Source organism: Mesitornis unicolor, unplaced genomic scaffold, assembly GCF_000695765.1.
Source record: "Mesitornis unicolor isolate BGI_N332 unplaced genomic scaffold, ASM69576v1 scaffold2898, whole genome shotgun sequence".
Classification (NCBI taxonomy): domain Eukaryota; kingdom Metazoa; phylum Chordata; class Aves; order Mesitornithiformes; family Mesitornithidae; genus Mesitornis; species Mesitornis unicolor.
The window spans coordinates 8,151-34,358 of NW_010202344.1; the positions used below are offsets into that span (position 1 = coordinate 8,151).

A 26,208-nucleotide genomic window follows, 5' to 3' on the forward strand; every position below is an offset into this window, starting at 1 on the left:
GCAATTAATTTGACCAAGTGCTTATGTCTTAAACATGTAGGTATGTACATATGAAAAAGTCATCCCAGGCTCTCTTCTCTTTTTGTGAAAAGAAGTTAAATACATCTAAGGTGCAGTTCCTTGAATGTCTAAAATACACATCTAAAATAAGCCAGACAAATAATTCCCAGCAAGGGTAGGTTTATCCCCACTGTCCGTAAAGAGAGTCCAGGTTGACTGGCCCAGATAAGAAGGCTAAATTGTTGGTATCTAATGTTGAGAGATGAATGCCAGCCTCAGAGACCACTGTGATGAGACTGACATAAAAACACAAAGATCTGAGAATTCCTTTACTCTTTATCAAATGGTGTTTCTCCTCCAAAATTTACCTTGAAGATGTGGCAGACAGCAACACAAGGAACAGGCAAACCTTAGGTGCCACAGCTAGAGATTTGTTGTCGAAGGCTCAGGTAACATCACGAGACTGTGCAGTTTCTGAAGAATGGTCCATTTTTCCACAGTCTTATTGAAATAACCTCTTAAGTGCTCTTATAAGTGTATTTTATTTATCTCTTCAAAAAAAAAAAAGGCAGTCTGTCATGTCTTCACAAGGGGCAGAAGTTTCTGTAGCTATCATCTATCTTGTTTCTTGTTAAACTGACCCTTAACAAGTATGTGTAATGAAGGAAACAGTAAGAAACTCAGAGGACAGTCTTATGTTTAGGGTATTAGACCATTGTACTGCACAGGTTATTTCTCCAAGTGTATCTGTTGGCGTCACCAGGTAGCAGTTACTGCATCCTATCCTGTAAGTTACAGCGTTCAGGAGAAATCTGTGTGGAAACAGGGGTAAAGGGTTTTCTAAGCATTTTATGAAACCCATTGTATGTATAGATGTCCCAGTATTTCTTTCTTGGCAGAGCATGGTAAAGTAGTTTTAAGACAGAGGGCAACTTCTACATGAGTGATGCAGTTTGTTATACAACGATTAGCGGAAGAGCAGCAAAAAATAGTAGCAACTCACATATAAACACTATGCTATAATCAGTGCTTAACTAATACATGGACCTGAAAAATATGATCTGATAGTTTTAAACATAGTTCATGTGGTGAATATTAAATGACATCTTGTAAATCTACAATGTTTTGCAATAAAGTTAAGCCAAGTTATTTCAGAAGCTATGATTCTCCACTAATAAATCATTATATTATTTTCATTACATTCAGCAGATGAAAAGATTTATATATACAGTATCACAAGAACTGAGACTGATAGCAGCAAAAAATTAAGTTGAATATTGTCCCATAATGGCTGTAGCACAGTTACATTATAAACTGCCGATGATCAAGTTTCATCTTTTAATATAAAGAAACAACAAATAAAAAGAGTGGAAGTGCAGAAATGAGATGAGTACTGCACACATGCAAAGAGATAATGCACAAACTTCTGTTCAGTTGTAAATTTTCGTTGCATTCTCTGTCTTGTAGTTTGATAGGAAGCTACAGGAACAAAAGATGACACCGTTCTAAAGATGAGGGTTAGAACAGAGAGCCACAAGCTTGTTAGAGGCACGGGATGACTCTGCAGAAGACCTGAAAAGAGCTTCTTTAATGACTTAGAGGAATTCAGCAGCTGGCCAAGGATGTAATTTAATTATGTTTTGAAAGTTATGTGAGCAGAGCACAGCAATCTCATTCCCAGGAGTAAATTCAGAATTGAGAGGAGACTGTGTGAAACTTGTCTAAAGGCCCTGTCATTTGGGAAAATTATACTGTGGGAAAGTTAACCAGTTTTTGGATGTAAGATGCCTGTGGATATACCTGGCTCATAGGAAGTGCTTGAACTTACAATACCTATTTTCTTTTTTACATCCATGGTTGTTTTTTGGTTTTTATTTGGTTTGTGTTTTTTTTTTAATGTATCAGTGGAAATGAGACAGCTGTTGCCTATTAGATGAGAAGCTTCAGCTGCTGAGATTTTATTCTCATGGCTGAAATTGTAAGCTTTAATGAATGGTTTGAATTTTTGCTGATGTCTGTGCCATAAGGATGGAAGTTAGTGAATATCATGTTTTAAGGAAGTGCAGTCTGGTAAGATTTCTTTAAATTCAAATCATGATTTTTTTTTAAGAACTACAATATAAAATAAAGGAAGTTGTTTAAAGCCAGTAAGTAATGTTTTTATTGCTAATATATCTTTAAATGCAAATATCTGATAAATTGAGAAGTCATTATTTCCTTTACAGTATTAAGAACCATTTCATTTCTTTATATACAGATTCTGAAGCTTAACATATTTTGGCATTCCAGTGATACACAGTTAAGTTTTGCAACACAAAGAATGCATTTTATTACTGAATTGAGGAAAGAATATGTAGAAGTGTTTTTAAACCTGTGCTTACAAGGTACTGTTACAACTTGTAACTATTTTTACAGTAAAATAATATTGTTCTGTGAGCCACAGATTATTATATGTTCCTAGGAAATATTTTGTGATGGGAGAATTAGAATATTATGAAAAATGGGAGGGAAGTGTTGCCATTCTATATAGGATAAAATAAATTTAAGCCTCCTGAAAATGGTAATTGATGCAGTTGATATATTAAAACATCACATTGTGTGTACCAAAAAGTAAGATGTAAGTTAATTTGAATGGGTCATGATGAAAATGCTTTCCAGATAAAATTCTGAAAAACTTCCTAGTTTCTAGTAACTTTGTATTACAGTTGCATCTTTGTCTTTTCCTTGGGGTTTTGTAGAAATATTTCTAATTTAACTCAAAAAACTAAGCAGTCCTCTTTTTTTGTTTCCATAGCAGATGGTACGTGAACAATACACTACAACAACACCAGGCACTAGCCTAGAGAGGCCGAAGAATGAATATGTCTACAAAATTGGAATTTATGGCTGGAGAAAGCGTTGCCTCTACCTGTTTGTTCTCCTCCTGCTTATCATCCTAGTTGTTAATTTTTCTTTGACAATTTGGATTCTTAAAGTGATGTGGTTTTCCCCAGTAAGTATCCTCTTTAATTTTCCATTCTTTTCATACTCTCTTATCTTCCATGCCTTACTACTTCATTTATTTTGTATGTATATCAGCTTCTCTGTACGTAATAGATAGTTCTTTTTTCTTCCTTCATAACTGTAACTTGTACTTTTGTTGAAAGTATATAAGAAATATCTACCTTTGAACATACTTCCCAATCTGTAATTTCTGTATTGGTAGTAATCTTTAAAATACTGAGGTTGTTAATACCTTATATTGAGGTGAATTCTAACCATTCTAGGAGAATGTATGATACTGTTATCTCATAGTCTTGGCTTAGTTTATATTTTATAAATGTGTTCACTGTAATTTTATCTTATACAGAATTTCTTAGTGTTAAAATCATAGAATGGTTTAGGTTGGAAGGGACCTTAAAGATCATCAAGTCCAACCCCTCTGCCATGGTCAGGGACGCCTCCCACTAGACCAGGTTGCTTGAAATATTGCTGACAGTTGCTCGTTTTTCTTAGCTTCCTTCTCCTGTTTATTGGCAAGTAAAATTTATCAGTTTTTTTGCCCAATTAATTACAGCTCAGAGGTAATTATTACTACTTTGTGCCTGAGGCTAAGCGACTATATTATTCAGAAATAAATTTAATAAATTTCCGTCTTGTATATTTTAATATTTATAATGTATTTTTGTGTGTAGTAGATTGAAAGGGTAACTCAGAAGTCTGCAAGATGTATCTTTAGTCAGAATGCAATAAAATGCATCAGTGACTATTGAAGCTAATTTGTTCCTAACTTGCAGTCATGATACACAGATGATTTTAATAGACTTGTTGCAAGAAAAGCAATAATAGTAAATTACTATGGCTGTGTCCTTGCTACTGGAGAAAGTGTTGTATTAAAGTTCCTATTATCTATCATTATTAAGCCTCTGTCAGTAAATGAAGGCCATTTTATCTTTACAGAAGCATTTCTATACTTTCTGTTACTATAAAGAAAGAGTAGGTTAATTTTAAGTGCCACTTAATAATATGACGAGTGCTTGAATGCCCGTCAAGTTTCTTCCCCCACATAAATTCTTTTCAGCACTGTTACTGTCATGCAGATTACAGTGCAGAACATCTTAGATCACGTATAATTTTTCTGTTATGCAGTTCACCTGGAAGATGTGCACTTAGTGACTGTACATCATGAATCACAGAGAACATGAATAACTTAAAATTGTTTTCTGTGTGGCTCAGGTGTATATTTTTAAGGAGTTTTTAAAATTATATGGTCACAAACTAAGTACACAGAGGTTCAACTTAAACATAAGGAAAAACTTCTTTACTGTGAGGGTAACAGAGCACTGGACCAGACTGCCCAAAGAGGTTGTGGAGTCTCCTTCTCTGGAGACATTCAAAACCCACCTGAATATAGGTGATCCTGCTCTGGCAGGGGATTGGACTGGATGATCTTCAGAGGCCCCTTAAAACCCTGACCATTCTGTGATTCCATGGTTTCATTTCTTTGTATGAAATTGGATATTTCTTCTCTAATATCAGTCAGGACAAAAAAAAAATAGCATCAGAAACTCCACTTATAGGAACTCCTGTCTCCTCCTAGTTATCTGTGAGGAAGGCATCTATGCCTGGATCTGCTGAGGCAGACTGTCCTTTTGCCTTGGCAACAACAGCAGTGGAAAAGCAGCTCAAGTAGTGCAGGCTTACATTCTTTCACAGGGTGGATTATAAATGCCTTGTTTATAAGGGTTTTCCTAATTTTCTGTTAAAGAATCTGTATTCCTGACATACACAGTTAAATAGTGACTGAACTGTAATGCCCTCACTCATTTGGAATAATTCTAGGGAAATACCCAACTCAACTATAGAACAGTAAGAACATTTGTGCAAAGTACAGGCATATGTCACAATCCTCAGCAAAAGTATGTGTGAGGTCATTAAGAATGGTGAAGGTATTTTGCTGGATGTTGCTTTAATAGAGTATATCTGTCAAGACAAGAAGTAACTCTGTAGATACCAGAAGTAACATCCAGAGATGTACTGGTAGCCTCTAAGAAAAGTCTAAGAAAAAGTATAGGCGTTAACTGCATGTTCAGAGTCTAGAAGCATCACGGTTCTTTCCCACGTCTAAGGAAATACCATTTGTAAAGAACGAGGGTAACAGTTACAGAAAAAATGGTCACCATCATAAAACTCTTTTCCTGAAGGAATTAAACACTTATGCCTCCAAGTTTTGGTTACTGTTTGAAAAAGAGAGGTAACTATATTCTCAGTAATAGGCTTTTGTGGTTCTTGAGTTCCAAGCTTGACAAGTATTTGTTTTTTTAGGACGTCAGTTGATTCATATATATCCTACTTATCCAATTAAACATTCCTATTACTGGGAAGAGGTTAAAGCTAATTGTGAAATATTATCCTATGCAGTCATCAGTTATTTGGCAAATACTAGTCTCTATCAGCTGTGATGATTATTTATTTATTATGTGTTCTAGGTATACTATGTAGAGGTACTACTTACTATGTTTAATAATAATATATATTCTATTTCTAACTTATACCTTAAAAGTATTCAGTGAAAGTTTTAAAAAAAATACATTAAGATGTTATCCCTGTTAACAATATTAGAATCTTAAACGCTAATAAAATACTAACGATTTCAAATTAATAGAAGAAACAAAATTTATTCTTTCTAAGATTGGTAAACATATTTAGAAAAATATGATAAACATTTAAAAGATATTTTTATAATACAATTCTGAAGAGAGTTTGTGCTTAATGAAAATTTTAAACATAACATGATTGTAGTATGTAGTTTTATTAAGAAAACAGTTTTGCAGCATAGTGCATATGGGTGTTAGCGCCTTGGTTAGCATAGTTCTGTAGCACATCCCATTTCATGAGGCCACTCAAAGTTGACAAAGTTAGACCTAAAAGTTTATTTTATTGGATAAAACATTTTTTCTTTTTCTGTAAAGCATCCTTAAATCTTTCATTAAATAATAACATGCTATGTCTATTCATAGATCCAGATTAAAATAATAATGAAACTATGAACAGACCTTCAGCAAGCTCTGGCATACAATTAATCCATGCACACATCTTCTGTCTCAACCCAAAAAAACATACCATGTGATAAATAAGAGCAAACAAGCTAAGATGATAAAGGAGAGTGTGAACCAGACATAGACATGCTGCAGGATGAAGGGATGAATTTCTTTCCTTGTAGAAATTCGGAAAGATGATGAAAGACAGTGGCTTTTCTGAACTCCATTGTGTGGTAGGCCTTCAGCATTAAAAGAGCATGACTAAATTGAACAGAATTTCATTTCATAAAATCTAGACTAAAAGGGATGAACCTGAACAGAAGGAACAGGGAATATATTTATTTTGTCATACCACGCCAATTACATAACATATGGGCATCCCCATGTTGTGCAGATTGATTCATGGTTGTCAGATATGCCTCATTCTTTTTTTCATTTTCTCTCCTGGAGTTGGAGGGGACAGGGTCTTAAGTCTTTTTGCGCAGGTGAGAGAAGAAAGCTATGAATTCATTATATTCAGCTGCTTTAAAGAAGGCAGGATCAATAGTTATAGTTGAGCTTAGTGAACAAAGTGAGATAGATAATTTAAAAACTGGAATTAGTTTTGCATAAAAATTAGAAAGTTTGAAAAAAATGAGAGGTTTTTTGTTTGTTTTGGTTGGGGTTTGATTTCCTCTGGACATAGGAGTTTAGTAGCAAAGAATCTTAAAGTATTTAGGGTTGCAAATGGGCAAGGATGTCAGAATCTCTGCGGACAACTCCGAAGAGTCTGATAGGTCTGAAAGAGGGAAACTTCAGTGTCCCTGACATCTGCTGAAAGGACAAACATGGCAGGATGGAAACACTGAAGATTTCTCAAGGGTGTCAGGGCACACTTCTGGATGGGACAATTAAGGGTGGCACAGAGCTGGATCTACTACTTGTCAACAAGGAAGATCTAAGAGGATGTGATAGTCAATGTCTGAAATAATAGAGTTCCAAGATCCTAAAGGGCGTGACGAAGGAGAGTAGCAGAATACAGGCTCTGGACTTCAATAATGCAGACTTGGTTTATTTAGGGAACTGGAAAATAAACCTCGAAAAATGTAAACATCTGCTGGCAAGAATCAAAACAACAATCTTATCAGCTACAGTAAGGAAAGGAACTCTATCCCAGGTAAAACTATATTATCAGCTTGTGTTCACTAGAGTGAATACTGCAGTTTTCTCTGAAACCCAGCTCTGCAGAAAGAGGTCTTTGCATGGGCATGCTTTATTCCTGTAGATTTTATTTGTAAGATGGTCACTTACGAGATTTTGATTGCATTCATGTCCAATGGTGACCAGATAATTTAACTGCAAGAGTGTTAGTATGCCTAGATTTGGTGGACAAGGGAGCAGGGCTTTTAAGAATCTGTATTTGGAACTGATTCTTAAATTATTTAACCATCTCCTATGCTAATTACCCAACTTACAATGTCTGTATTGACATGACTCTGGAAGGCTGCACGACTAGCAAACCGTTTGGGAAGGTTGGACTTTTCTGTCTGGTTAGCTGAGCTAATCTGTATAACAATGTTTCATACAACACTGATCATCTGAAAGCTTTATAGAGATTAGCTGCTCAGTAGGAGGCTTTAACAAGAGGTATTTGGCTTCTCAGTTTGTTACATAACTGATACGATTTTACAACTATAATCTTTTGCTTGCATTGCTACAGACTGATGATTTCTGAGGTTTGGGGGTTTTTGTACATTTTTACTTTTCCATTATCTTTATATTCCTTAGAGAAAACTAGGTTCATGAAACTGATTTAAATTCTTCTTCTGAATAAACATTTTTTAGCTATCTCACCCTGATATCACACAGAGAATTATTACTCAAATCCTTAGCACTTCAATACTGACCCATTGTGTTGACATTGTAGTCAGTGGAGACTTGGACCAAAACTTTTAGGTCGCTATTGAATCTTGTAGTGGTAGTACTCTAAAACTCAGGTGTGAATGCACCTGATCAGATGATTACCATTTCTGATGCACTAGCATATATTGTTCAGAAACCCCACATTAATTATTATGTCATTCAGATTATGCTACATTATTGTAAGGCTAGATACAGTAGTGTGCCAAAGATTATTCCTAACTTTTTGTAGCCTGTGATGAAGAAACCCATGTTTTCTTGGGTTTTAGTGGACGCCATGGCTATCACAGTCTCCTGGAATAAGAAGAGTCAAGGCAATTGTACTCTATTCATGTTGATAAAGACAGACAGTCATGAAACAAGACTGTTCCTCAGGACAACTAGTTGCATTTTTCCAGTTTGGAGTTTGGCATGTAGAACAGGTTCTCTGACAAAAAAATTTAAATGCAGTGAGAGTGTGAGAGACGGTCAGGTATTTATAGTTTAGATGTACTGTAAGTCAAACATGATTCAGATCTGCACTCAATCCCATGTTCTTCTGCCATCCATGTTGGGTTTGAGTCACTAACAAGAGGAAAGTGAAGCCCTAATACCAAGTCCTAATACTAAGCCTTAGAACAACTTGTGGATCTCCTTGTGACGACAGGACTAAACTTGGTATTTGGAGGGCCAAGCCCACAGTGTCCAGTCCATAAATGCATATTCTAAGCATGAGTCTTCCTAAGACCAGGACAAATGTTTGGCCTGCTCTCATGCCTGCACTTCAGCTGGACGTACAGACGTAGGCAATGAGAATTAGGAAGGTCTCTGCACATTTAAACTAGAGTATGGTCTTTACTTCCAGTTTGGCTTTTATACACAGGTATTTCCAGCACAAGAACAAATAGGACAATTGATACAGTTCAACAAACAAATGCAGGGCTTTCCAAATATTATTCAAGGGTATTTACTCTTTTGGCTTACTTGTAATTAGCGAGTGCTCTACCCATATACCTGTTCCCAAAAACTTTAATCACAGACATACCACTCTGCTGATCTTCTTGGTTTCTCATGGGCAATTAATAATGAATATAGACAATTTATTAAAAATATTTAATAAGGAGACACCAAATTATTTGGAACATTTAAAAGCAGACTGGACAGCAATAAAAATGTATGGTAAAGAACATTTATTCACAGCAAGAGTTCTCTTTCACTGCAAAGACATACACTAATGAACTTGTACAGCCTTTCCATCCGTTTTATCATTAACAGTGTATGCTCTGTGGAATTAGTTGCCATTTTGAGAATGTTACATTTTTAAATACTCAGATAAAATATTTAATTAATAACAAATTCTTATCCTAGATTTTACTAAAATGTTTTCATGTCAGAACATCAATATTCCGTAGTTTCTATTCTGAATAATCCTGAGAAGCTGTTTTTTACTGTTTTTCCATTAAGTTAAATATAATTTGCCTCCAACCAGTGCACAGTCATTCCCATTGTCTCTGTCTAACAGTGAGTATTTAAATATTTTATGCAGAAGGTAATAGCTGAAAAGAAAGATATTGAGATACCTATTGCAGAAAATCTATTCTCGAGAAAAGTAAGACTTCTCAGTAGTGTGATATATACTTACATACATATATAATGTATTTTCTTAAAGCATTTGATTAAGCTGTATTGTATTATAAATCAAATCATGTGTATGTAAAAAAGTGTGGAGGAACACTGGTTTAAATGAAAAAAATCCAAGTTTACTGTTGTTGAAATAATTTATATTGATAAAGAGTTTTAAAAAGTCTGAGTACAGTGAGATTATAGTGTACATGCAATTTTAAGAACTGTGAGCAGGTGAACTCATAAGGGCTTGACTGCAGCTCCCAGTTCTTCTTTGCAAGTTTTAAGCTGTTTGAGGAAATGAAGCTGGTCTTGGCAAACCCTCTGCCAGAGGAAAACTACATGTTCTAATCTCATGATCTGATGTATCGCCCTTTTTTCTGAGCCCAGACACAGCCAGAAGCATTCCACTGCATGTTCTCCGTTTTGGTTTGGTTAGGGTTTTTTTGACACATATTTTTGCTCCCAGGAGCAAGTAGAGCCGTTCTAATGTAGGAAATAAGGATGATGAATGATAGAGCTGGTGAAATTTATGATTTGAGTAGCTCAGATGTGACTTGAAAGAGGTCTTGTCCATTAAACTTAGTCTATTTTTTCTAGTGCTATCAGTTGGCTTCAAAGAGGTTACATCTCCCTAAAGACTTATTATATCTATTTAGATCATTGTTTACTCAACAATATTATTACAGATTCGCATACTCAGTGAAAATTTACTGTTACATTTCTTAGAATAACATAAGTTGACACAGAATAGTTGAGGTTGAGGACACTGATAAAAACAAGTAGCATTTCCAAAATGTGTGACCTAGGGATTTCACACTGGTAGCTGCTTGCATGACAGCTGCAAGACATAAGGTAAAATATTTAATTCATTACTTTCACACAGAGCTGGAAACAGCTTTAACAGTGTTTTGTAAGGGATGCAACATCTCTTTGTCCTTTTTTTTATCTTACATTTTTGTCATCTTGACTATTTAAACAGCAAATTCTGTCAGAGTGAAGATGCTCATCACTGTGCGCTTACACAAGGCATAGAGCACAGACGATATGATGAAACATCCCCTGGTACAAATGATAGCATTTACAATATTGAATCAATACATAGTCTGTGTAATCATATACACTGTGCAAATATCCCTGATTCCTCAGAAGAATTCAAGAAATAAACACCATACACTGTTGTTCTTAAGGAAATCCTTTATGACAACCTTTACAAATCAAAGCAAAAGATTTAATTCCATTTCTTTAGCTAAGTTGCATAATTACAAGTGTTAATATGATAAAATGAATTAGTCAACTTATAAAAACTCAATTCCTGAGTAAATATATGTAGCAGTGGGGTTAGCAGTGTATTTTTCTAATGTTTAGTAAATCAATCACAGGAGATGTAATGCCAGATGTAATGGCACTTCTATTAGCCAGGTATTATCCAGCTTTGAAATGTCTGTGCCAGAACCACAGACAGAATTTGATCCTTGCCAAACAAGGAAAAGAACATGAAACTGAAAGTTCTGAGAAGCTATTTTTTTTCTCTTTATTAATACCTCTTGTAATTAATACCTTTTTTACTTTAGAGGAATTCTATATATCAGGACAAAGAGGACCTGAAAATAGAAAGTATGCATCTTAAATATTAAATTATTAAATATTAAATATCCTGTTTTATGAAAGAAATCTTATCAAAACTAAGCAAATGTCAATGGTATGATGGATTTGCATCTTTCGTAGCCATTTCCTTACAAAACTATTGAGTTCAAAGTGGCCCTCTACTTTTCTAGATCATGGAATATTACCTTCCCACTTTCTAACAATGTCTGCAAAGGGTCTTTCAGTCTGTAGCCAGTCCTGAGCCAGGTGATACTGACTTATATTCTAGGAGTGCTTGCTGTTGCCAAGCGCTCTGATTTGACCAATGTCTTTGACAGAAAAGACTGTTGTCATCTAAGAAGAGGAGTTGGATAACCTTCTCTGTCTGAGCCCAGGAAACAGAGTCCTTGCAACAGAAAATGAGATGAGGCATCAGTAATGTTATTATACCAAGCACGTACTTAGTTCCAAAATAGATATTGTAAGTCAAACAGAGCGTTTCATCAGATTCATTACCAATCCTGTTTTGCTGATTGCTCTTTAACAATCTCTACCCACAGCCCTATTATCTCAGTGAAACAGTACGCTCTTGTTTGCAAAGCAAGTTCTCTAAATAGGAATTGCTGCAAGAAGTACTGCAGTGAAAGCTGGATCTATAAAGCCATTAATTGAACTAGCTTTGGGGCACAACAAATGTTGTCTTGGTCTGAACTTGCCAATGTCTTTCCCTAGGCTGGCCTAAAAGTAGGATATAAGTACCCTGTAAGTAAGAAAAGGTATTATCTGAACAGAAATACTGCATCCTGTCTACTCTGAGATTAATGTCATTGTCAGTTCCAATCAGCAACTACAGCATGTGTGGGCTTCTCATATTTGGAAGTCTGAATATTCAGGGAGCAGGTATTACAAATCAAACATGCTCTTAACTCCTCCTCTTGAAAGAGGGCAAGTTCTTGCATCTTGTTTTAACAAGACAGAGCTAACCATATCAATACTGTCAAACTTGCTTTATCCTATTATTTCTCCATTTTCCTCAACACAGTTATTCATATCCAGAAGTTTCATATCAGTATGGATTTTGGAACTTTTTGGTCTTGATGAAGGACTCAGTCCTTCTACAGTCCTCTGAAAGAAACTAAAGAGCCTTTCCACAGCTTGTATATATACTGCACTTCTCTACTGGCTTTGTGGAGAATGGAACTGCTTCCCTTTATTTCATAGGAAAAGTATTCTGCATATGTTTTATCTAGAGTCTAAGAGAATGATAACTCATCTAAGATGGTCCTTCCATCCAGATACTTCATGGCATGAGTCTTACCTCAGATTCTAGTAGTGGAGGCTACTCATTTCAGGTGGTTTGGAGTACTCCTATGTAGGCAATTCACTCAATAGCTGTCAAATATCCTCTGGACCATGATTTCTGAATTAAAGTGCCTTTTGTTGAGCTTTTATGAGGCTTGAACCCACACAAAGCTTGAATTTTTTTGTAGAAGACCGTGTGTCTGTTTCTATGAACACATACCTCCTCAGGAACATTTTCAAATTATGAAAAACCATTGTCTTCAACTACCACAGTTGAAGGCATCCTGTTACTCCAATTAGAATAAGCCTAGCAGTTTTGAAATGAATACACTTTTGTGAACACTAATGCTCAATTGTATCTTTGGTGCATAAGGGTTTGACAGCTGCTAGGGCTTCCTATGACAGCTCCTTGCAGCAACAGCAAAATCTGCTTAGTGGCTACAGAGATACCATTTCATCCTCCTCTTCTGTACAGCTCAATCCCTGCCTCAGTGAGGTCTTTGCGTAGTTGGAAAACGTGAGTATCAGGGTTCTGTACACAACAATGTGTTACAGCTCAGGGCCAGCACACTCAATCAGTGACAATCACCAGCATCAGGATAACAAGAATCCAGACTTGCCATACATCTGCTATGTTTAATGAAGCACTTTTTTTGGTTTGTTTTCCCTAATGAATAGCTTATTGTATAACTGCATCAAAGTCCATGTCTAACTGATATTTGGACCTTTTCCTCAAGACAACAGAAATATTTCCATTCAATGATTTGAATAGGAACAGAATCAGATCCTTGAAACCAAAAGTGTTGGGGTTGTTCATTACTGAGGAAGTCACAATACTCAGTAAATAATAATTGGCTTCTCCTTAATGGTAATGTAAGAAGCAGAGTGGTTGTTGAGAGAACATTATGTGTAACTTTATACTATTCCTTTTTATGAAACTTATCATTCGATCTCAGTGCATTAGGATGGTTGTTTACCTTAAATCCCTCTATTTTATATTTCATGTAACTTCAACTTGCTTATTATAAAAGGGGGATAATAGAATTTCCTCATCTCACACTACTGTATAACTCGGTACTTTTACAATCTTGAGATGCTCAAATATCATGATACTAAGGAAATAATATCTTTTTACAGTCTCTATGGTAAAAGAATTGAGGATCATTACATGAAATCCACGTTTTTATTGTTCTCTTGCATGTTGCAGAGTTTATCTGTTAGTTGCCGCAGATAGTCATTTATGCAGGTAACTCAAGTCTAAATTTCCATATGTGTTTGCACTTCCCACGTGGTCAGTGAGAATGGATAATGAGGCTCTTATTCAAATATATGAGAATGTGAGCTTTGTGTCAATACTTAAATTAAATATCCAGTGAAGAATATCAGGCATACTTGAGGACATACTTTTACAAAGTAATCCTGAGTGATATGACTGGATTTACTGAAAAATACGAACTTACAGATAAGTTAAATTGCTAAGTTTTTTCACATGGCATACTGTTCTTGATGTCAGAGACATCTCTTTGTCTATATAGCATTTTTAGAATAATCATTGCTGAAAAATCTCAGTCCATTAGAAAGAATGTTCTGAGTAAATTGCATAATCTTCTTTTTCAACATCAATTATATGTTATTTGTCTCTACTAAAAATTTCTTCTTAGCAAAGCCAAAGGCAGGACAGAGATTGCCACCCAAGAGTTCGTTAACTTTCCCCATTCTGCTTCAGAGCAAGAATTAATTGCTGCTCCTTCCTCTGCCTTCTTAAATTTCAGATTTGTCACTGTCATTTTTATACTTTATAATACATTGTTTACGTAGTTCTGTATATTCCAGGAAAAATATGCAAACTGTGTTTAAACATAATGGTTAATATAATCTACTTTCACCAGATGAGAAACGGCATGATATCAGATCAATAGTAAGACACTAAACAAGTTAGATAAAACTGTCCATAGTCTTCACTAGAAAAACATATTCCTAAATGTGTCAGTGTTGTCTAGGAATTGCGATTACGAAAGCCATAGTGGACTCATTATAGGTCTTATTTTAGTTTTGCTTCATAAGATGTGTCAGTATATACTAGGTACTTCTTAAAAACTTTGCAATGGTCTAGAATTTAGAAATTGTATCTACTTCCACTGAGAAAAATCAGTACATTATGTTTTTTCAAAGCAGTAAAATATTGACACTGAATAACAGTTTCCATAAAAAGCCTCTTTCCTGAAATAAATCCTTGCTGAGGAGGAATCACAGTGGTACTCTCCAGTGGCATGAACTGCTGATACGAGTATTTCTTACCTTATGGAATTTAAACAAATCTTGTGTCTCTCTTTAAGCCTGTTAAAAGAAACAAAGCTAGTTTTTCAATGAAGGCTAGTTAGACATATTATTTAGCATTATATGTATATAAAATATATATAATCTTACTGGTGAGAACATACCATACTTGAAAATAATTACCATCTCTTGAAGTTACAACTTTTTTCAGTGGTAGGCATAACTCATTAGAGGAACAGGTTACTGATGTGTCGTCAGTGTGGGCTGTCACGTGTCTCTTCTGCTTACACGGAGAACAACCTGAAAAGTACCGGGAGTGGAAATACTTTTCAGATTTATTGTTTATTATTTAGCTCTCACCTATTCCTTGTAGTGTGAAACAGTTGACCTAAAATACATTTGTGTGTAGCCAAGCTGCAAGGCTGCAAATTTTTTGCCAAGCTTTCTCTCACTTACTATGGCAGGGGAGAGGTGAATCCTTTACAGATTAGCTAAATATCTGTGAAATACCTTGCAGCTGTAGTCTGGAAGTCCTCAGATGTACTTTCTGAAGTAATTCCTCACTCGTTTTTCACATTATCAATTCTATAGTGATGAGAGAAAGTAAAAAGGATGAAATAAGATATGGGCTGAATACTTTATTTACTTATGGGTAAATATTATCAATAGACTGGAGGCAGGCAGATCTGGAAATTTTCTACTTAAGAAAAGAACAAAAAATAGATGCAGCAACAATAATAAAGTATGCATAATCCTTTCATCTTCTCCTCAGACTGGAATGGGACACCTGCGTGTTACAAAAGAAGGCCTTCGTCTGGAAGGGGAATCAGAATTTTTATTCCCTCTTTATGCCAAAGAAATCCATTCTCGAGTGGTAAGCAGATAATCTTTCCGTAATGCTAAAATAAAACTAATGCACTTATGAACAGTTGAAAATCCAGGTACCTGTCATGGAAATGTGTATATATATATATATGTGTGTCTGTTTTGCATACTTTACAAGCATGGTCATTAGGTCAGTGTTTTGATGCTATGGCAGAATTAACACTTTTCTCTTAGTCATGTGATAAGAAATGGGTCAAAAAGGAATCATAAAGGTCATTGCTTATAATGAGTGTGTAGAAAGTTTTTAATTATTTTTACTTACTATTTTTAATGCAGACTCAATCCACTATGAAATAATTTAAATATCTCTAAAATGAACAAATTGTATTGAAAAAGTTATAATTATATTAAGTTCAGTTTTTGTCACTTCTAGGATAATGGTATTAAATGTATGGTATCTTTATATATTTATGTATATAAAACCTACAAGCCTAAGTGGTAAGATTTAGGATTGTATCTTGTTTACATAGGCAGAAAAATTATTATTGAGTTAAAAATGGAATAACATACTTGGTCAAACAAAATATTTATCAAGCAGATTAACTTTAAAATGACACTGAGAATGGGTATGGTACGAAAAAAATTTATTGGAGTGCTGAGTTTAGAGGAAGAAAGTGAGAATCTGAATTGTTTTTTAATTATCCAAGTGAACTCTGAAACTTATTCAGGTTAATTTTTTGTGGAGCACTCTCTGTTTCTGGCCAAGAAAATGAATATTATTCAGAACTATTGTCTCTAATTTAAACTCTCAAAAATAAAGCAGTGTTTTATGAACAGTATAGTCAAACAGTGGGACATTTCATTGAATAAAGTACTATTCAGTGAGAGTAAAAGCTGAGTATGGCTCTTTCATTTCTTCAAACATGTAATCATCCTCACTAAGTCATTAGAAGAAATAGCTATTTAGTTTGAGTTTGTTAAAATGCTTGATTACTGAAATTTAAACAACACGATCATATTTTATGTCCATTAAGCCTTTCTTTTTCTTTTTGTGACAAATATTTCCAGTAGCAGAAACAGCTCTTACTTAGATGGTGAAATTCCATTGCTGAACCTAGATTTCTGTTTTGTTTCTTACGCTGTATTTTTTACTGCCTCATAGGCAGTGGGAAAATTCTTTATATTCTTAAATGAATTTCCCTTGAGGTTGTTTATTGAATAAGACATGTCTTATTTAAGACCAGCATAGCTAATACTTAAGAACTCCCTCTACCCAAAGAAATTGTTATGCAATGATCAACTGCCATTCCTGCTCTTTTAATAATTCTTCCAGCTTTTAATACATTTAGTGCCATATAGGAAGAAAGAGGTGTGGCAACATCTAATATAAGCTTAGCTGCCTAATGACCCATCATGATCATTAATAGCGTGCATTAATTAGAGCCTGCAGACTACTGCATGCCTGTGCTCTCTATGAACTGATAACTCATCAGAAGTTTTTGTTTGTTTGTTTGCTAGCTTTTTAAAATATTTGAACTCTCTAGAGCCTTAATTGCCAGTAGCTTGATCTCCTGAGTGCCATCTATATATTTATTCTCATAAAGTTCCTTATTTGTTACTAATTCTTTTTTCTAAGTTTGTCAGTTAGAGAACTGGGCCACTCACAGCTCATAGCAGCTTTCTCTCTTGCCTTAATAGCGTTCTCCTTGCAGTCTTCTAACAGCTTTTCTCACCTAATGAGGTCTCCAAAGTGCTAAGAAAATATGTAGCAGAAAATCTACTTGCTTTGCATCATCTCTGGAGCCTATTACAAGTTTATGCCTCCATTATGAGTCCCACACAAAGTTGTGGGTAATACCATTGCGTCTTAGTAGATACATATTCATGGAAAAAGATGAGCATTTATAAATATGTTACTAGATTTTAATTAGTCAACCATACACATATGGAAGCTGCAGATCTAGAATACAGTTTATTCACACTTAAATTTGATACTACAAATTACTAACTTATTTTTTAAATCAACTAGTGGCAGTGAAATAAGTGTAATAGGGATGCCCAGGTTTGTGGGTCATTTAGCACATATACTTACATGTAATATATTTACCTGATCTTTATTGACCTTCCTTTTCCATTTCATACTAACTTGTTACCATTAATGTTCATTCTAACACACTGCTTACTTTTTTCTGAAGACTTTTCTTTATTTATGTTAATTTTGTTAACTTTTTCCTGAGATAATTTACAAAATGAGATTAATTTATTGTGGTGACTTAGTGACTATTTTGCCAGAACCTATCTTCTTACCTGTAAGATATCCATTTAAAAAAATCAAAACCAAATATAAGTTGGACTCCTACCTGTGTATTGCTTCTGCCGCTGCTTTTAGTAGTAACGTTCTTCACATAAAATGAAATACTCTAAGCATGAAATTACAATGGAAACATAATTTGGGAGTGGTTTTCAGGGATTAGCCTTTCAAGGTGCTGCATAGTCTTTCTTGAGTCCAGAAAAAGTGCCAATACTCCAATAGTTAGAAACTCACTTATTTATCTAGGAATGAGGGTCCCCTTTGAGGTCACAAGTAGGCATCTTGCTAATACCCTCTTCATATCATGCATTCCCTGATGTCGCATTAAGAGGTGGAACAATTTGACAGAAAATAAACCCTTTGCGTTCCAGCTTGTCCTCAGATATTAGAAGGGCTGGGGGCAGCTAGGCTTAGATTCTGGGTGATAGCCAATTCAGCACTATTAGTGCGGCACAATTGCAGATTCACCAGTAGTGTGCACTGCATCTTCAGTGTAATCATGATGCATGGACTCTCACCACCACACTTGGAAACCCAGACAGCACCTGATGAAGATTCTACTTAATGAAAATGCAGTTTATTGAAGCAACAGAATACAGGTTCTTATGGGTTGCCAGTGACAAATACACTGTCTGCAAAGCATGTGCAAGTGTTAGGAGATAAACGTGCACAATAAAAAGTAACTCTAGAGATTTCTAAATTTTCCCAGGGATGCACTTGGTATAACCAAGTGGTCAGATCTTACCCAAAGGCATCCCTATGAAGGAGGAAGAGGCTGAGCCTGTCAACTGGTCCCTGGAGTCAGGAATGGTCCATGATGTGTGACTTCTCTGACAATGATGTCTTCCCCAATGTCCCCCCTCTCTCAGACTATATTTATATTACTTTTACCTGGACGGGTGGAGCTTGAGTGACTTTAGTCATACATAACTTTGTTATGATTGGTGTAAATTCTTTTGCTTCGATTTAAAGTTACAGACTTAAGAAAATTCAGTGCACAGCCTCAGTGAGGGTTGGTCGCACCTTGGAGGCAGGTAGCCTTTGGGATGGAGGTGTGTTCTGGTATTACGATGACATTATAATGAGCAAAGTTCACACAAAGGCCAGCATTTTGTCATTTTTTGGCAGACTGTTGGCCCAGGGTAGTAAAAGTAAAGCTTCTCAGTTCCATAGTACCATCAAGTTCCCATCTCTGCAATGTTGGCAACAGAAGTTGCCCGTGGTGTCTCCACTCCACTCCATCCTCCATGCTGTTTCTGAAGTTGCAGCTTGTGTTGCTTAGGGAACCACTGTGGAATGTATTCTTTGCATACCAACTGCACTCCACCCTGGACTGGTGGTATACAAGAAGCTATTCTTGTATATTATACCTTTCCTTAATGTGCAAACAGTGCCATATCTTTAATATAAGGTCAGTTTTCAAGCCATCTCTGGTAATTATTCCACATCTGAAACTTTGGCAACTGATATCTGCTTAGGTACTCTTATCAGTTACTGGGTTACTAGATTCCTGTCCTTTAGATATAAAGTATGTTTTAGTATGAGAACACCTGTACTGCTAAAAACTTCATCCTCTCAAGTCTGCCAGTGTGGCTACAATTCGCTGATGAGAATGAACATGATCAGGCTTTTTGTCCTCAGATAATTTTCTGATACTTAAAATCTAGTAAAAACAATGGCCAATATGACCTCCCTGAAAATCAGCTGCATTTGCAGACAATTCAGGTGGTAAAGCAAAGGAAATTATAAGAAGAACCCACTGAATTCCCTCCTCACAAAGTTTTAGGATGCTTCCAAATGATCCCCATCAGTTATCTTGCCATGAGCCTGTTTCACTACTCTCTGTATATCTAGTCTGATGGAGCACAGTGGGCAGCTAGGACTTTCAAAACAGTTACTCATCTGCTTTTCACAACAAGCAGTGGGTGGGGGAGGCACCCCCAAAGTACAGAGAGTTTGAGTGGGAGGTCTGGGTAAAAGTAATGGGAATGGTGTGGCACCTTGAAGGAGTTCAACAAGCTCAACACCAAGCCATGAGTTAACACAAGGGATGTTTTGAAGTAACCTCATGCTGACTGCAGTCAAAGAATGACGTGAGCTTTTGAATTGCCTATCATAGCTAGACTGGATAGTGGTGAGGTTTGGTAGGGGTGGATGAAGATACTAACTACATCTGCTCAACATGCTGTGGCTTGCGTAAGTGGCACAGAATGATAGGTAGGCATGAGTCTCTGATTGCTCTGAAGATGTCACATCTGTGATGCAACCTGTGAGAATTCCGTAATGCCTAATGTGATTACCTACTTGCCATGCCTCAGTAGAACATCTCACATACTTATTATCAGACTGATGCAAGACTGGAAGTCCAGACTGGCAGTATGGGAGGAAGGGTAGAGCTGGAAAACAAATTGAGAAGTTTGATCTGAGGAAGGTTGGCAGTGACACTGGGCAGATGTCCTTTCAAGGGCAGTATGCTTTGCTGCAGCGGATCTTCTTCAATCCTTTCTTTGAGTAAGCTACATTAAATCGTCTTTTGCCTTCTGCCCCTTCAAGTACTCCTTATACTCACTGGAACTCTCCTGGGCCCTGGTAGACAAGTGAGTGAGAGTGGAAAAGGTTTGAGGTATCCATGGTCAGCCTTTTACATGGCTAAGTTTCTTTTCCATTGATTTCAGACTTAGAGACAGCATTGAAAGTTGTTGCATGGTTTGTTGACTTTCCTACAACAAACTCAGAGTTAGCCTGTTGTAGCAGGAACATGTGTCATCAGGTGTTAGGGAGTTGTCTCTCAACTATATAGCTCATTCAGCTCAGCTATATTTTGATGGTCAAAACATCATCCTCTCATTGGTCATATTCTCTTCTGTGCATGTGTGTATTTTTGCAAATTGGTTTAGGTGGTAACATAAAAGTATGTGCTTCCTAGGTCCTATTGTACCCTGTCTCTGACTTTCTATTTTTCCTTAGATAATTTTCCATCCACAAATTTTGGAACTGGTTATGATCCCCTTAAACTTTCATGAGAACATGTGTTTCTTTAATTGTTTACAATTCTAATTATTCTGCTGAATCTACTTCTTTTTTTCTCCATACTTCAGGACTCATCACTGCTTCTCCAGTCTACTCACAATGTGACTGTGAATGCTCGCAATTCAAATGGAGAAGTCACTGGCAGACTAAATGTGGGTGAGTCTAAGTGATTTCTCCTTGTTTGCTGTTTTGGAAACATTTTAATGAATATTTGCAAGGAGCTTGGAGTATATACAGCACTAAAAGCATGATTATTTTTTACTGTTATGACCATATTTGAATAGTCCAGCTGGCACTCAGTAAGTACCAACAGTGTATTTTCAGTTTCTCAGTTAAGCATTGTTTTGGTAAATATTTGAAGCGCTCTTTAATTGCAGAGTTATGCAGGAAAGTCTCTGCAGAAGTTACTCCTTTTTCTTGTGTAAATATATATTGATAGTTGCAAATAATTTTCTAAGCAAATGCAACTGGAGAATGTGGCTAGAGAGGTCTGTATGTCTCTCTTCATTTCCTAGTAGTCCAGAGACCAATACATTTAAGCAGACGTCCTAAAAAACCTGCCAGTTCACAACTCAGAAATATAAATATTTTACTATATTTGGTAGCAGTAAGATAAATTGGTTTACTGAGTGAAATCAATAGATCTAGATAGATATAGGTGATATATCTTGGCAGCAAGAATAAGCAGACCTTGCTCTTTAAATCATATTTTTAAGGCAAGAAAGGCAACATGTGTTAGTTACAACAATATGTTTCTTAGTTTTGTTAATATTTTTCCGTCTTCATTTGACTTTGAAGAAAAACGTAACCATTTAATGACATTTTACTTCTAAGATCCTCATGCAGCAAAGCATAAATTCCTACTTATTTAACTGTAAGATTAACCTGATATGCTTAAGTCATCTACTAGATTGGTATCCAGACAAGCACTAATAAGCAACTCTTCCATGCTGATCAGATTGAGTAACTTCTGTGATAATTATTATTTGAAGAATTATCATATCAATTCATTGAACCTTTTGCAAGTGTCACTGTTTACAAACAAACTTATAATAAAAAATGTAACTTAAAACTTACAAAGGAGTCTGCTACTCCCCTTAAAAGTGTATGATTTTAAAATTGATCACAATTTGGCTTTCAAATGTTTTCAAATCTTCTTTTTTTAATTCAAGCTATTCATAAAGATCTGAATTATTTCTCTTTAAAAATGCCCCTAAATGTTTATCAAAACATGACAATAGTGTTCCTGTCTCATTTTTATAACAATCAAGGGTATGAACAGTTTCATATTATTAAAGTTATTAAATTAGTTTGCAGCAATTAACTGTACAGTGACCACATGATCAAAAACAAATACATCACATGGCCAAAATTTCTGTGAGATGGCACATATGCTGTTTATTCTGTCTGCTCTGTACTGTTTGTGGATACCCTTCGTGGGACCAGATGTGTATCTGCCCTCTGATCATGTGCCCATCCTGCAGTCTCTCAGCTCTGTCTCAAAGCATGTCAGGGAAACTAGGGTTATCAGAAGATGTCAACATAGATTCACCAAGGTGAAGTCATGCTTGACCAATCTGATAGCCTTTTATGATGGCATAACTAGATGGATGGATGAGGGGAGAGCAGTGGATGTGGTCTACCTTGACTTCAGCAAGGCTTTCAACACCATCACCCATGGCATCCTCACAGTCAACCTTAAGAAGTGTGAAATTGGATAGTGAGGTGGATTGGGAACTGGCTGAAGGGAGTTATGGTCGGTGGGACACAGTGCAGTTGGAGGCCCGTATCTAGTGGTGTTCCTCAGGGGTCAGTACTGGTTCCAGCCCTGTTCAGTGTGTTCATCAGTTACCTGTATGATGGGACAGAGTGTACCTACCCTCAGGAAATTTGCTGAGGATACAAAACTGGGAGAAGTGACTGACACACCAGAAGGTTGTCGTGCCATTCAGCATGACCTGGACAGGCTGGAATGTTGGGCGGGGAAAAACTTAAATGAAATTCAACAAGGACAAGTGTAGGGTACTGTATCTGGGAAAGAACAACCTCATGTATTAGTAAAGAATGGAGACTGACTTGCTGGAGAGCAGCTTACTGGAAAAGGACCTGGGAGTCCTGGTGTGCACAGCAGGTTGACCATCGGTCAGCAACGTGCCCCGGCAGCCAAGAAGGCCAATGGCATCCTGAGCTGCATTAGGAAGAGTGTGGCCAGTAGATCAAGGGAGGTTCTCCTCCACCTCTACTCTGCCCTGGTGAGGCCACGTGTAGAATACTGTGTCCAATTCTGGGGTCCCCAGTTCAAGAAGGACAAGGAACTACTAGAGAGAGTCCATCATAGAGCCACTAAGATGATGAAGGAACTGGAGCGTCTCCCATATGAGGAAAGGCTGAAAGAGCTGTGTCTGTTTAGCCTGAAGGAGACTGAGGGGAGAATCTCTTTAATGCTTATAAATATCTAAAGAGTGAGTGTCAGGAGGATGGGACCAGACTTTTCTCAGTTGTGCCAAGTGACAGGACAAGGAGCAGTGATCACAAACAGGAACATAGGAGGTTCAACCTAAACATAAGGAAAAACTTCTTTACTGTCAGGGTGACACAGCACTGGAACAGGCTGCCCAGAGAGGTTGTGGAGTCTCTCTGGGGACATTCAAGACCCACCTGGATGCATTCACTGTGTGACCTGGTCTAGGTGATCCTGCTCTGGCAGGGGGGGTGCACTAGATGATCTTCAGAGGTCTCTTCCAACTCCTAATGTTCTGTGGTTCTCTGTGGTTCTGTGAATTTTTTTAGATAGCTGTATTATGAAGCTATTCTGCACTTTGAAACTTGAAGTCAGCACCTCTCAGAAAGCATGGGAATATGGTAAAAGTCATAATGGTTTATGCAGTCTGAAAACAGAATTACAGTCAATTTTTTTCCTAGAGACTATTCTCATGTCCATCACATTACTCTGAACAGCTGTTGCAATGAGAGCCTTTGTGCTATCCCACCCCTCTTTTTTCAAACAGGAACAACATTTCAAGGAAACAGATAAGTGTCAGTACCTAATATACTGGTTCGTTATCATTAATTGCCATCTGTAAACTACTACTTTTCAATGTCGAATCATCTCTGGTTTTCTTATCAGCATTTTGATATTTTATTTTCAAGTGATGGTATTTTTTCATCAGAGAAATGATAGGAAGAAAACAGTGTTTATGAAGCATGTTGTATGCAAGAAGAGTTTGATAGTGTTCTTATGGGGAAAACCCTGAAGCCAGTTTCATAAACTTGACTTAATTAATAACACTGTAAAATCATTTAGCTTTTCCTTCTTTATTTTTCCCAGAAGGCTTTCATTAAAAACTCCGGGTTTGTCCAAACAAGTTCTTTCTTATCTTTAAGATGAAAGCCAGAGCATATTTCTTGAAGATCTTTGTACTGCAGGACGATGATTATTTGCACGACTTTAATTGCTGTCCAGCTGGGTTTTGAGAAGGAGAGATACAATATAGGAGTAATTAATAGATAAATTGGAAACCTCATTGAAGTATTTTTGACGTGATTAAGTCTTCCTGTGATCAAGAACTTACAATATTTGTTCCAAGGGGATTAAAGTAGGGATTTTTACTTCCAGAAGTATAAAAATTTCTGCTACCAATGAATCAGACCTGATCCAGACATACATGCTAGTTTTATTTAAAAGTAAAATTTAGTTGACTCAGATCAGGCAAAATTTAGAGAATGAAAAGTGGCTGCTAAAACACCCTACAGACTTCTTAACCGATCCTGTTTTCTAATTTCCTGTTTTAATCCATGTAAAATGTGTTTCTGTTCTATATTAAATGCATGTGCTATTAGTCTTCTGTGAAACCATTGTGTATTTAAATGGAATAATGTTGAAAAGAATTAAATAGCAGAAAAAAGTTAGTAATCAATATACATTTAAATTAAAGCTAGCTAGGCGTATCAACATGAAAACTTATTTATGACAAAAGTAGTTTGGTCATTACAGCTACAGTTTAATATATAGACTTAAATGAAGAGTATCCTCTTCTGCAAAAAAAAAATACTATTAATGTCTGTGTATCATGTATAGTAAAGTGCTTACCATAGCAGGATTTACACACCCTGTCCCCAGATATGATAACCTTTATGAAGAAGTATGTGATAATGTTCAGGTTCAGCAATGCTGACTTAAGCCAGACTTTAAACATCCTCTAGAAGTTAATCAGGTAGTTATATGCATTGCCAACTTGCTTAAATATGCCAGCACCACAGTTAAGGAGAAATTTAACGTGGCCAAGGAGATTTTAATCCTGTGCTGTCATTTCTCTCTCTGTGTCTAGAAGAGAAAAGCAATATGCATATAAGAAAGGCTGATGTTCGGGAAATCGTCTTTTATTTGGAAAAAGGGGCAGATAGTGGATACCTGTCTCTCATCAGAGAGCAATTACTACTCATCTGAGTAGCCACATTCTCTCTTAACTTCAGTGGGAGAAAGGAATCCAAAATACATGAAAAAAGGAGAATTGTTAAATATTTTATAACCTTCTCAACTTTCACAGTCTTCAGTAAATTTGCAATCTCAAAAATATTTTGTTTCATATGGTGTAGTGATCATTAACATAAGTCACTGGATGATTATTGAAGATAATAGTTATTGCTGAAGGTGAGGACAGTTCCTGTACTTCCATCCTTTAAAGTAATAAGGTTGAATTATTTGCCTTGTTTAATGTTAGATGAGTATGTAAAGGTTAGCTTAAAATAGCTGAAATTTATTGTGACTGTTATCTGTTCTAGAATTCAGATAATTAAGTATGTTTAAAATCCTAGTCATTTCAAATGTACTTGCTTCTTAAAGCTGACCAGACTCCCAGTGGCAGTTAGTGGCCAAAAAAGGAGCTAGATCCCTATGTTTTTGCAGCAGACCTGCAGAAGAAAACACTCCTCCCTGATTCTCGTGGACGTCTTGAACATGTATCTGCAGTGTACCCTTGTGGCAATGAGGTCTGGTAGCGTACTGGGCTGCATCATTCCACTCCTAGGAGACTGCATCTGTAATACTGCCTTAAGCCCTCTCCAGTATGACAGAACCATGAGCAAACTGAGGAGACTCACACAGGGAACCATTAAGATGGCCAGGGAGTCGAAGCATATGAAGTATAGGAGGCTGAAGAAGTTTTGTTTGTTTAACCTGCAGAAAAGAAGGCTTAAAGGGGGCTTCTAACTTCTGCCTGCTACTAGGAGGACTAAAGATTCAGACAGAATCTGCTCAGAGATGCACAGCAAAAGGGCAAGAGGCAGCAGTCACAGGTTGCAGTGAGAAAAAATGCAACTAGATAGAAGGGGAGAAAAAATATCACTGTTAGAATG

General features: G+C 36.4%; 1 protein-coding gene across 1 annotated transcript in view; it reads left to right on the plus strand.

Moving 5' to 3' along the window:
- Window positions 1-2,797: 2,797 nt before the first annotated feature.
- Window positions 2,798-26,208, plus strand: part of LOC104533275 (gamma-sarcoglycan) — a gene marked incomplete at its 3' end in the record, with an annotated part of 31,007 nt that continues 7,596 nt past the window's right edge. The window contains exons 1-3 of the mRNA XM_010190350.1: window positions 2,798-2,992; window positions 15,460-15,561; window positions 20,922-21,009. Of these exons, the coding sequence (XP_010188652.1) occupies window positions 2,798-2,992; window positions 15,460-15,561; window positions 20,922-21,009 (385 nt within the window). The remainder of the gene's footprint in view (window positions 2,993-15,459; window positions 15,562-20,921; window positions 21,010-26,208) is intronic.